Here is a 12,696-nt window from a genome sequence, read left to right on the forward strand (position 1 = left end):
CCCCCCCCCCCCCCCCCTTATAAACAAACGCGCGATCGTGTACAGAAAAATGTCCGAACCCGAGGAGGGAACAGTTCTCCGAAAAGAAAACGTAACGAAGTAAGTGGATGCAGCAGTTGAAGTGCGCCGGAGGGGGGCGGTCGGGATTCCGGCGAGCGCGCATTCTGCAGCATGGATTTCCTTCGAAGATTCCGCCGGGGTCCGCGTGGATTCCCGAGGGAATCTTAATCCCGACGGAAAGGCGGAGAGCCTGTAAACGTCGCGCGGCGAAGAGCACGGTTTCTTCTTGCCCGAATAAAATGCGGAGGCCGCGAAGAAATAAAATGGAAGACTACGAGGCTTCCACTGTTAAAAGCAACCTTCGCAAACCCCCCCCCTCTCTCTCTCCTCTCTCGTATGCATCCGCGGAGCTATTCCCCCGCGGCCAGTATCCCGCGCTTTACGACGCCCTTTTAATAATTCCGTCTGTCTCGAATGGGACACGCAGTCGCCGCGCAAATTGGCCCCCATCTTTTCCGCGCCGCGACCAAATATGGCGGACCCGGCGTGCAGAGCCGCCGTGAGAGGAACGGCGTTGTCGCCGAATTTCAGGCTTTGGCGACGATGTTCGCGAAGCACTTCTGCGAGCAGCAGTAGCAGCGGCGGCGTCTCAGGCAATTGAACGAGCCATCAGCAACACTCGGTCTCTCGTCCTTCTTCGAACTTGCTTCGGTATGCTCTAACGACGTATTTGCCCCGCAGTTACCCCGTCGTATTACACGTGGGGGTGCGCGTCGTCGACGAAGACGAGCTCGGAGACGCTCGGATCCGGTAATCCGGCGAGGGAAACCCTTTGTCTGCTTCTGATCGCTTCTACTCGCTTTTACTCGCTTCTGCTAGCTTTTATTCGCTTCTGCGCACTCTTGCGTGCTTTTGATCTCGTTTTTGCTGTGTTGGATCTTGTTTGCTGACTTTTCGACTCTTTTACCGTCTCTCTCTCTCTATCTCTCTTTCTGTCTGTTTCTCTTCTTCTTTCTTTTGTTCTTTCGCTAGTTCTTTCTTTTGTTCTTTTTCTTGTTCTTTCGCTCATTCTTTCCTCATCTCTTTCTCACCCTTTTTTATCACTCTTTTTTAATCTTTATGTCTCTCTCTCTCCTAACCTCTCCTAACCTAATCTCTCTCTCTCCTAACCTCTCCTAACCTAATCTCTCTCTCCTAACGTCTCCTAACCTAATCTCTCTCTCCTAACCTCTCCTAACCTCTCCTAAACTAATCTCGCTCTCCTAACCTCTCCTAACCTCTCTCTTAATCTCTCTCTCTTTCTATCTCTCCTTCTCTGGATTCCATTTTCTTCGCGCCGCACCCCCGCGAAGACGACGCGTGCACACTCCATCGAACACGCGGTGAAGCCCTTTGTCGTCGCGCCGCAGAGAAATTACCTCGAATTAATGCCCGTGTAGAAGCCGTCCGCCCTCCCGTCGCCGGCGAACCGTGTGTCTGGCCGCGACGTCGAGCTTCCGCGAGCCGCAGTTTTGCAGAGGCATTGTGTCCCGGGACGCGGAGAGCTTTGTCTGGCCCCGACATCCGTCCCCGCCCTCGTATTACAATATTTTCCCGCGGCGGCGGTCGGGGGTCGCCGTTCTCCCGCGCGACTCTCCTCTCGCCCTGGCGAAACTCTGCGCGTCGAAATACTTCGTCGTGGAACACGCGAACCACGTCGCCGATCCACGATTTCGCCCGGCATTCTCTCGGCGAACTTTGTTTTCCACCTCTCTTCCATCCGCGTCGCTTTAACCCTTTAATGTATTTTAAACTTTTGCGCTCGACGCCATGATGGATGTTACCTATTAGCGCTTGTAAACATTTATATTATTATATAGTTATAATAATATTCGATTTATATGAATTTGTGGAAATAAAAATATTGAATATTAAAATACTATTATAAATAATATATAAAACTTAATAATGGATAATATATCTCGATTTTAAACAATTTCTGACATCGTCGACTTCACAGTCAAATTCACCCCTTTCAACGAGACCCCCTTTTTCTTCTCGAGGTCCACAAATTTTTTACAGACACTATACAGCTTGGCCAAGACAGCTGCGACATCCCCGCGACCATAAGTTTTTTGCTCGTTCGGTAATTGACTTCCCTCTCGCGGTATAAACACGACCCAGGGTCCGCCCCCTATCCTCTGGATCGACCGAGTCCCCCCTCCCCCTCCCTCCCCTCCTGGTTTTTGTCGACCGCGATGATTCCACCCCATGCACCATTCGGGTCGCGTTTTCCGGCGTTTAATTATTTACCTCGTGGCCTGCTACGGCTCGATCCCGCCTGCGGCTTTTTCCACGCTTTCACCCGTTTCATGTGGGTGGAGGGGAGGGGGTAGTTGATCAAACGGCGGCCGCGAACTTGGTCAACGAAACGGCGAGAGACGATTGCGATGGGGATGCAAGTTAATCCGCGCGTGCGTTCGTCGGCGAGTTTCTTGCCGAGCACGTTGTCTCCTCGTCTTCCGGTATGGGAACGGTTATGGGGGGCGAGACGCTTCTTATCGACCCGGTAGGGTTTATGGGGTGGAAACGTTGTTGGGAATTGAGGCGATCGACGAGTTTCGCTTCTGACGGTGGATTTTTATTAAATGCACAAGTTTTATGAAATATTTTTTGGAGATGCCGTTTACGGTAAAATGAAGCTTGATCCTTCCCCTTTAATTTAAAAAAAATTTCGTCTCCCTGCGATGCGCCCTTACCGAGATAACCCTTTAAATGTGAGGCCATGTTTTGCCACATCGAAAATTGCCAAGTTTGACGTATCTCCAATCGTCAAGTTTGAGAAAATGTACAAACTTTGCAAAATTTTTTTCCAAGATGCCGTTTACGGCAAAATAAAGTTTGATGCTTCCGCTTTAATTAAAAAAAAAGGAAACCCCGCTGCGATTTTTTCTCGCAAAGTTACAGCAGTTTGAAGCGACCCTTGCAACGGCGTAACTTTTTAAAAACCGGACTAAATGACTTTTCGTTATAGGCTCGCGTAAAAAAGTTGCAAAACGAGGGTGTTTTTATTTTTGTCGTTATCTAGAGTAATTGCAAAATTAAACAAACAATATATTTCAGTAATTATATGGTAAATATAATTTCTCAACGCCTCCAAAGTATTCAATTCATTTGATCCAGTTTTGAAAAGGTGATGTCGTTTTGAAAACTGTCTAAATACTATCTTATACCCAATATACCGGGTGTCTCATTAAAACTGTGCCTCTTAACCCCCAATTTAACCTTGAATCGCACAGAAAACTGTTAAAAAATAAAAACGTCTATCCGAGCGATAACTTCTTTAAATATTCAATATGAATTAACTGTTCCTTTCAATATACCGGGTGTCTCATTACCATCGAATATCGCCCCGGATATTTTCGGCTCGTTAACCCGACTGAGCGCGATCAAACAGGTGACTTCCCGGGGACGTTTTGAATAATGTATGCAGCAAACCGGGGGATTCCGATCAAATGAAGCTGGCGTAGAGGGCGGGGACTCGATCCTTAGGGCCGTTAATTAGGGCACCTTCGGAAGCTAACGACTCGGCATTCGACCATCGATTACCTCCGGTCAACGAGAAGGTTGATAGTTCGAGCGTTGAGTCGAGCATGCTCGCAGCCAATTAGTCTCCGCGCCTCTTGGACCGAGCATGTAACCCGGATTGCTCCCAGGAGCACCGACATTGCTCCGTGGAAATCGAGAGTGACGCGTGGCCACGCCTCTTTTGATCGCACTGTACAATTCGTGGAGACGGACCATTGTGGTCTACAAAACTAGATCCTTGGGAGATGTTAAGTATATTGGCATCGTTGACTTTGTTTTATTCGACACTGATTTGTGTTTTTAAAAAATCGGGAGCAAAACGGCCACGCCCCTTTGGCCACCGTGCACAATATTATCGCGTATCTCTCTTGGGAGTCCTCTATAATATTCTGCAATATATATAGAGTTATTCCATGCAGAAATTATAGCCTAAACAATTATATATTTAAATTCCGAGATTGTTATTTAATAAACAAATATTTCATTGTTCCAGGAATTGGAGAGGAGTTATACACTTTCGACCCCGGGGGGTAGCAGCCCCGTCTGCTGTCCGCCCTGCAGTCCACCGCCGGCTCCAGCCGCTTACATATCGAGTGCACGTGCTTCGTCGAGGAGACTCGGCGCCGGAAGCGGAATCGGAGGGCCGCCGTCGCCGGAAAGGGACCCCTTGGGAAGACTCTTAAGGTCAGTTCCGAACATCTTGCTATTTTCAAGGGTGTACCTTGCCATACCGTTAAAAGAACCAACCATTGCTTTTCAAATCACTTAAACCACACCCTTAATACACAATATACCGGGTGTCTAATTTTCACAGAAGCCCAAACCCGTCGCTAGAAAAAATTACGCAGACTATTATCCTGTAAATGATTCAGTGCTCGAGGTGTTTAACGTCGCCTGACAGGCGGACATTCACTTTTGGTTTGAGGGGAACGTCTGAGGGCGTTAAAATTCCAATTAATCCGCGCCGCCGGCTGGAAGTTGCTCGTTTATCGAGTGGCCGGTTAATTTCCCAAGCGACGAAACCGTAGTCAGGCTAAGTGGCAGTTCCACGTTGAATGATGCATTCGTTGCGCACGCGGCGCCCGCGGGGGAAGATTGATGATCCCGGGAGCCCGCGCGAAGGTGATCAACCGTGGAAAGGGTGCTCGGACGCGGGACAAGGGACCGGCTTTACGGCTTCCGGCCGATTGCTTCGATGGGGTATAGCCGTGACAATTTTCACGGGCCTCTCGTCACCCCTTTCCGTGGCTGTCGACGGATCCTTCGTCGCCATTAACGCGCGCTACGCGGCGACGAATATTGAACTTCCGGCACGGCGAAACTGAGAAGGGCGTGAATCAGAAGGGTGGGATGGTCAAACAAGCCCTTAGCATTAGATCAATTTTCTTCTTTTGATTATTCGATATAGTTTAAAAAAAAAATTGTAACTAATTTATAATTATTGGGAGAAATAGGAACTGATTAATAATTAACGATTGCTACCGATTTACAATAATTTTTCAAAATCTAGTCTGGTTTATAATTAAAGCCTATAGGTAATTTGTAATAGCTAGGTAAAATCTAATCTGATTAATGATTGCAACTAATTTATAATTATTGGGAGAAATAGAAACTGATTAATAATTAACGATTGCTACTGATTTATAATTTGGCAAAATCTAATCTGGTTAATAATTAACGCCTACATGTAATTTATAATGGTTAGGTGAAATCTAATCGGATTAATAATTAAATGTTATTGGTAATTTATAACGGTTGGGCAAAATCTAGTCTGTTTAATAATTAACGACTGCGACTAATGTATCGTAACTGTGCTAAATCTAGGCTGATCGATAGTTAACGGTAAAAATTCAATCATTTAAAAAAATTCTAAAACTAAAATATTATTTTTTTTACTATATCGCAAATTTTATACACTTATTGCAAAAGTGACTGTGTAAAATTTTAAACAATGCAAGAATAACAAATTTAGAAGCACCAATGCGTAGAGATGCAATTTTCAAAATATTTGTCTGGGAACAGAAGAAATAGCTGTAATAACAACCCCCGTTATGGGGGTTGCGACTCGTAACTTCGCCGGGATGGCGTCTCCCTTGAATAATCTATCGAATGGTCTAGAAAAAGATAGAACCTCATCGGAACGGTACGTTTCACCGTCTTCCACGGTGCTGCACCCTTTTCTTGGAACTGCGCTGTTCCACTACCGTGTTTCTTTACCCCCCCGCGCGCGACGGGCTGGTTTATTATAGTCTTTCCAGGAGCAGTATCCTCCGGGAATAATTGTCCGTAGTATGAACACCGTATTTTCTCAGCGGCGATGGGCGTCGGGGAGATCCGGGACCGTTTAAATTTTCGCTCGCTTTGTTTCCTTTGTTCTCGGTCCTAGTATCTTGGCACTCGAAAATTGCTTCGGAATTTAAAAGATTTTTTGAAAAAGAAAACAATTGCGGAATCATCGAGCTTTATTTTTCGAGGTTAGAATTTCGGGGGTGGAATGGTAATTCAAGCAAAAAGGGGATGATTCTACTTTGGAAAAATAAAAGAGAAATTTGGAGTAATATTTTGTTCATTTGTCTTCACTATTTTTATTTTAAATAATTTAATTTTGATATGTTATTTATAATATGATTATAATATTTATAACATGATTTTTATATAAATAATCTAAAATAATTACACAATTCATCTAAAATAATTACACAATTTCTCTATAACAATTACACAATTTATCTAAAATAATTACACAATTTCTCTTTAACAATTACACACCGTACCTAAAATAATTACACAATTTCTCTTTAACAATTTCACACGTCATCTAAAACAATTACAAAATTTATCCAAAATAATTAAACAATTTATCTAAAATAATTAAACAATTTATCGGAAATAATTAAACAATTTTCCGGCCGAAAGCGCGTTACATTATTTTTCTCGTTGTTTATCGCCTCGTATAGGTATTCTAAACCGAATTGTTCGTCGCCGGTTAAAACGTTCTTGTTGCTCGTCGCGCGAGTAATTTGTTTAACAAAGGCGCGCTCGATGGAAAAATACTTTTCCGCCGTGGGTAGAGCCAATCATGGTTTACCGGCTGAAAATACAAACAACGTCCTCGGCCGTCCTTTATTTTAATTAGCCGGCAACGTTCCATTGATTTTTCTCTGTAATACGAACGCGCGCACGTGCGCCGGTGAATTCGCGGGCGCGCGCGCCCGCAAGAACGAACGGTTTTTGTCATTGCGGAAACGTTTGAAATTATTTCATTGCACTTCGCGGGTCGTAACGTTTTCGACTCTCCTCGTTAGGTAATTAAATTTCCATGGCGAAATTTGCATTCAGAGGGGAAAGAGTTATTGAGGCGGTAATTTAAAATAAATATGGATTAATAATTGCGTGCGCCGTGGCAACGCGGCCCCCCCCCCCCCCTCTCTCTTTAACTCATTCTCTTTCTCCGTATTTCTCTCTCTCTCTCCCCCCCTCTCTCTCAATTTCTCAATTTTTCTCTCTCTCTCTCAATTTCTCAATTTTTCTCTCTCTCTCTCTCTCTCAATTTCTCTCTTTCTCTTTCTCTCTCCCTCTCACTAAATTTCTCTCTCTCTCTCTCTCTCTCTCTCTCTCTCTCTCTCTCTCTCTCTCTCTCGTTCTCTCCGCGTGGCTTTGAATTACAGGAACGTTCGAACGTTCGTTTGCGCGATTCGCTCCCCGGAACGATTATTCTACACGTACAAATGTTATAACTAGTCCGCGGAATTTTATGCGCGTTTCGGCAATGTTAATGCCACCGCGGAGAGTCACGGATCTCATTTGCAATATTTATCGCGGTTTCGTTGTATCCGTTAATTTATTCGGAACATTTGCGAACCGCCGCGGTTTATTAAATACAGTATCTGCATGCTCGCACCCTCTTCGCGATAGCTAAATAAAAAATGATTGTTTTTTGAAAAAATAATGAGGTGTGGATTATTAAATTGATAAAAATAAACTTAGATTACAGTTAAAATAATTATATATAAAATAATAAGGTTAAGAAAAAGTAAAACTGTATTTATTGTTTATGATTAAAATAATAGGAACAAGTTTAGAATAAACTTAAAATAATTATATGTAAAATAATAAAAAATTGTAGAAGAAGCAAAACTGTATATATTATTTATATTGTTATACATGTAATTTCATATTATATATGTTATATTGTTATACATATAATTATATATTATATATTAAAGTAGACAGTGTTTAAAGAAAATCTGCATTGTTGCAAGAGATTTTATTACCGATGGAAGAAGACTTTTCTTCGAGGCAGTTTTTAAACAGACTTCGAGGCGATCCATGTAATTTTATTTAAAGGAAAACTTCGTTTTTAATAAGAAGGGTAGATATCCTAACCAGCGTTGTACATACAGCTAATTAACTGGCTTACCATTAAAGATGCAAGACTAAAGAAAAGTTGTAAAAGGTAAAAAACAACGCAGCAGAAGCCAACGATCTGGAGAAAAAAATTCCGCAAATTGTTAACGACTACAACAAGCTAATTATAAATTATTACAAATCAGATCGAATCAATATATTACCCTCTGTATCTCATGTTCTGTTCGACAGAAAATTATGAAAAAATTAACAAAAAATCCACCGAATGATGCGAAATACGGTGAATTTTTTCAGATTTTTCAAATGCAAAATCAATTTTTCATCGCTGTTTCCAGATTCCTGAAGACGTTCTACAGGGAGCTGGGCACCCGCGACCCTCCCCATCTGCCGGCATGGGCGTCGCCTCTGCCGCTCGGCACCCTCTGTCCGGCGCACTTCCAGCCGCACCTGCAGCTGCTGCACAAAGGCGAGCAGGAGCACAGGCTCGAGAACATCAAGCCCGACCAGATCTTCGCGCCCGTCCGGGTGAGTCCAATAAATCATCGCCGCGGCCGTCGCGGATTCCGCGCGAAAACTTTTTCCACGGCGACCGCCCGATGCACTTGCGGAAGTGCGGCTAAAGCCTCGCCCTGCCTCGCCCTGCCTCGCCCTAAAGGGGAACCTTTCTCGTGGAATCTCGAGGCCCCGGAGGAGAGATTCGATGGGGAAACGCGTGCATCCCGAGTTTTCTTAACTCTTGCGCTCTGTCTTCGTTCTTTGTTGAACACCGGCTCTTGGAGGGGTCTCTTCTCAAGGGCCGTCTTGGGGCTCTTTTGAAGGGCTTTCTTTCAGGATAGTTTGCGGACGCGATACTTCGGTGCCGGTCTCTAATCGAGAGCTCCGCCGCGAAACGGTTTTATGGAGTGGATTAGGCGGAAGCGTTGTTGCGGACGATTTTAAGATTTTCGAGGCTATTTCTTGGATGTTTTTTCATGTGATGGATGGGGCTAGGATAAAGAGTGTTTCTTTAGGTTTAAATTAGGGGTAATCATGTTTGATAATTTTTATGGGGTTGTATTTATTTTAGGTAATTTGTTGCGATCCGTGCGGGGGTAGTTTTTAGCTTTTGGCGAAATGTCGAGGCGGATTTAGAGATTTATGGACGCATTTGTGGAGCTTGAAATTTTTCTGGGAATTTGAATAATTTGTTTCTGTAGTGCGTTTCTCTAGCTTTAATTTAAGACTAATAAAGTTAAAAAATTCCAACGGGAACATATTTTAAAATTGTCTTAAATCAACCCTCCATTTTTCTCTGAATTAATACTTCGAATTTCCCACTATCCCGTCATGGAGTCACTCCACCCCCCATACAAAAAACACCATAAAATTCTACAAGCCACAAAAATTCTCCTACAACGCCAAAGGATGCCCGATCAAATCCCAAAAAAATTTTAACCTCTACATGCATTACTTCCCCTGCAATAAATTCCCAAAGTTGACCTATATTTAAAAAATAGTGATACAAAGTATATACTAACCTTCCCATAATTGTTATTAAAAATACAGCCTTAACTTAAAATAAAAATATTCCTCATCAACTATACAAAGCAGAAAGCTATATAAAGCATATATTTCCTGTTTCAAGAATATCAATAGCGTCCACTATAATTAATATCAATTTAATTTATATTTTCTGACTTCTCCAAAACTTTGCGTTTCGTTTCCCTTATCGTCGCAACAACCGCGCAAAATCCACAACCCATTTATTCCCCCCCGTCCCCCCTCGTTTCTGCGACTCCAAAAATCTTCCCCTCTTCGCTAGATATTTCTATCCGACACCGTCTCCGCGATGGAAATTGAGTTTTCGCTGTTTTGTGCCGCGTGACGACGAATCCCCTCCGCGCGGCGGTATATTAGTCGACCGTTCGCGTAAAAGTTGTTCGGTGGATTCGCTGCCGTTCGTCAATTGTACCGCCGGCAGGATTTACATGATATCGACTACGTAATTGCGAAAGTCTTGGGACAGCCGGCGCTCGACGACCGACCGCGATTTTCCTCGTCGAACGCGAAAACTTGCCGGCAAGCTGAGAGCCAAGTTGCCACGCGGCGACTCCCTCTCTCTCTCTCTCTCTTTCTCTCTCTTGTCAAAGTTCGACTTTGCCGCACAACTTCTTCGGGGAAACTCGCGGTTAACCGTGCCGTCCTCTCTTCTTTTTCTACCTCGTAAATCCCGGGGCCGTTGTTTGCCGCGAAACAGACGCGGAAAGGCCGCTCCGCGCGGTTTCATAGAGCGACGCCAGTTACTGTGACTTTTATACTCACTTCCAAACGGAATTATCTTATTATTGATAAAAATATTGTTGTTAAAATTAAGTTGGAAAACTGTGCAAAAGACTTGCAAAAAGACTTGTAAAAAGTCTTGCAAAATTTACTAAAATACTGCAAAAGTTACTTCTGCTTTCTGACACTGTGATTCTCTGTTAATTTACTATACATAATTTATTTAACCTAACCAAATCGCTCTACACTTCCTTTATTCTAAATTATAATTAACTTTATATTTATCATCCAAACATACCAACTTTTTCTGTTTAAATTCAATTAACAAACTAAACATAATTACCAAACGATTAAACAACAATTAATTAAAATTAAACACGTTGAAAATTCGCTACTTCACGGAAGAATTTTTATGGACGAAAAGAATATTAATAATTACCGTTTAAGTGTTTTAGAAATATTATTTAAGTTGTTAAAGTCGTCCTCAGAAGTGGACGCACCTGGCAACAGGGCACAGTAATTGGCGCCGGTGCGGCAGTTAACCGGTCGACGATTATGAACGGTCCGGTCGCAGTAAAACACTCGCGGCCGCTATATTGTCATGACCCAATTGACAATCAATAGTGTCATGGTTACATAATTCGTGCCCGATTGTGTTAATGTGCTCGCCGCGCGTGCTGTGCACGGAATTACCGAACCGGCGAAAATTCTATCCTGTTAATACGCTTGTTAACGCGACGACTGTGCAACGTCGTCGCAACGTGCCTCTGTCGAGCCGGCTTTGAGATCGTCGACGCACTATATGCGTTTTGGAAAGAACTGTGCATTAAGTTTATATACTGTATATTATAGATATCATACTGGTCGGAATTAACCCTTTGCACTTGGAGCAATTTTAACTTTAAATTTTGAAATAATATTTCTTGAAACTCGGGACTTGAATCTCGCGACTTATTAGTAACAATTTTATTATTTAATAATTTTTTAAATCTAAGCTTTGGTAATATCTATAGAAATAATTTTGAAACGTGTTGTAACAATTTTAATTTCGGCACAGAGACGCCACTCCAGTGCAAAGGGTTAAAATTCGCTTTAAAATATCGTGCTTTTTCAACCCTTCTGAAAATTGAAATTTCAATTGATAGCAACCCTTTTTACACATTTGTAAAAATTAAAAGTGTCTAAATAATATATCGTCGTAGTACTCTAAACAATTATTTTTACAAATAAGATTAATGTTACATGTTTTTCAAATTTGCTTAAATTTGTTTAAGTGGCTGAGAGTAAAAGGGTTAAACAAATTATTCTAGTATTGTAAGCCACGTAATGCGACACCATAAAACAAAATCCAGGCGATCGATGGCCAACCATAGAAATTGACCAAATCGTCCGTTAATAATTCTATAATCAGAGATCATCCGAATATTCATCGGACGGGATTGTTTTAATATTAATTCGTCGACGGTGATTATTGACTTCTTGTTATTCATAAATGTGATCAATTATAAATTGTGAATCCGCAGTGCAAAACAGAAATTGTTATGAAATTAATAGCGCGAAATTAACGATACGTTGAAATTGATGACGATTCTTTTATTAACGATTTTAATCAACAATATTTTTCAATTTTTTGAGGATTTTCTATTTCATTTAAAATTGGTTATTTACTAGTAATATATTAATTATATACAGTACAGTACAATATAATCGGCCATATTTGCCTGTTACATTTCGTCGGCTAATTATCGCGGCCGTTCATTTTCTCCGAAGAATCCCGCGGTATCGATCGAGGAGCGGCAGTTTTTCCTCTCGCCGTGCGACCGGAGGAAAACATCGAGTTTCCGTTCCTCTGCCGCGGTGCTCCCTTAATTGCGGCGGCCCCCGGTTAGATCCAGCCCGTAGATATTTGTTCTATCCCGATCGTCGGCGGGGTCGGTCCGCGATTTTTCTCCGTTGGAAATTTGCATTCCTCGAGGGCTGTCTCTCTCTCTTTCTCCCTCTCTCTCGCTTCGTGAAATTTCGTACGTGGCGAGAATGCTGGTTTTCCCTTCGTGACCGAGCCGCCGACGTCTCCCAGGACGCCATTTTCTCGTGTTACGGCGTGGAGCACGGGATTTATCTCACATCGAACATGGTCACTCGCGCTGAGATCGAATCGGAGTTTGCGAAGATGGCCGAGGATCACCGAGAATCGCCGATCACGTGATCGACGACTCATGATCGTCGAAAGCCATTAATTCGTGGATAAATCGTTTCTGTTCTTGTTTTTGGGGGAGTGGTTTCATTTTGACGCGATTTGACGATGATGGATAGCGTTGGCCGGTGGCCGGGTCTCTAGTGACCCGCGCCAGTTTCTTATATTGTACTCATTCGTTAGCGGGTGAGACACTTTAAGTTGCTCCGGGTTTATATCAAAACAATTTTTAAGAGGTAATTAAACAAATTGTAAATTGGGAGAATTAAATAATTGGGTATACTATAGCGAATAAGATAAAAATGGTA

At 42.7% G+C, this 12,696-nt stretch overlaps 1 protein-coding gene across 1 annotated transcript in view; it reads left to right on the forward strand.

The window, feature by feature from the left end:
* Positions 1–12,696, forward strand: part of LOC144468825 (uncharacterized) — a 101,031-nt gene that overhangs the window by 22,597 nt on the left and 65,738 nt on the right. The window contains exons 2-3 of the mRNA XM_078178577.1: positions 4,061–4,251; positions 8,271–8,460. Of these exons, the coding sequence (XP_078034703.1) occupies positions 4,061–4,251; positions 8,271–8,460 (381 nt within the window). The remainder of the gene's footprint in view (positions 1–4,060; positions 4,252–8,270; positions 8,461–12,696) is intronic.

Source organism: Augochlora pura, chromosome 4, assembly GCF_028453695.1.
Source record: "Augochlora pura isolate Apur16 chromosome 4, APUR_v2.2.1, whole genome shotgun sequence".
NCBI lineage: Eukaryota > Metazoa > Arthropoda > Insecta > Hymenoptera > Halictidae > Augochlora > Augochlora pura.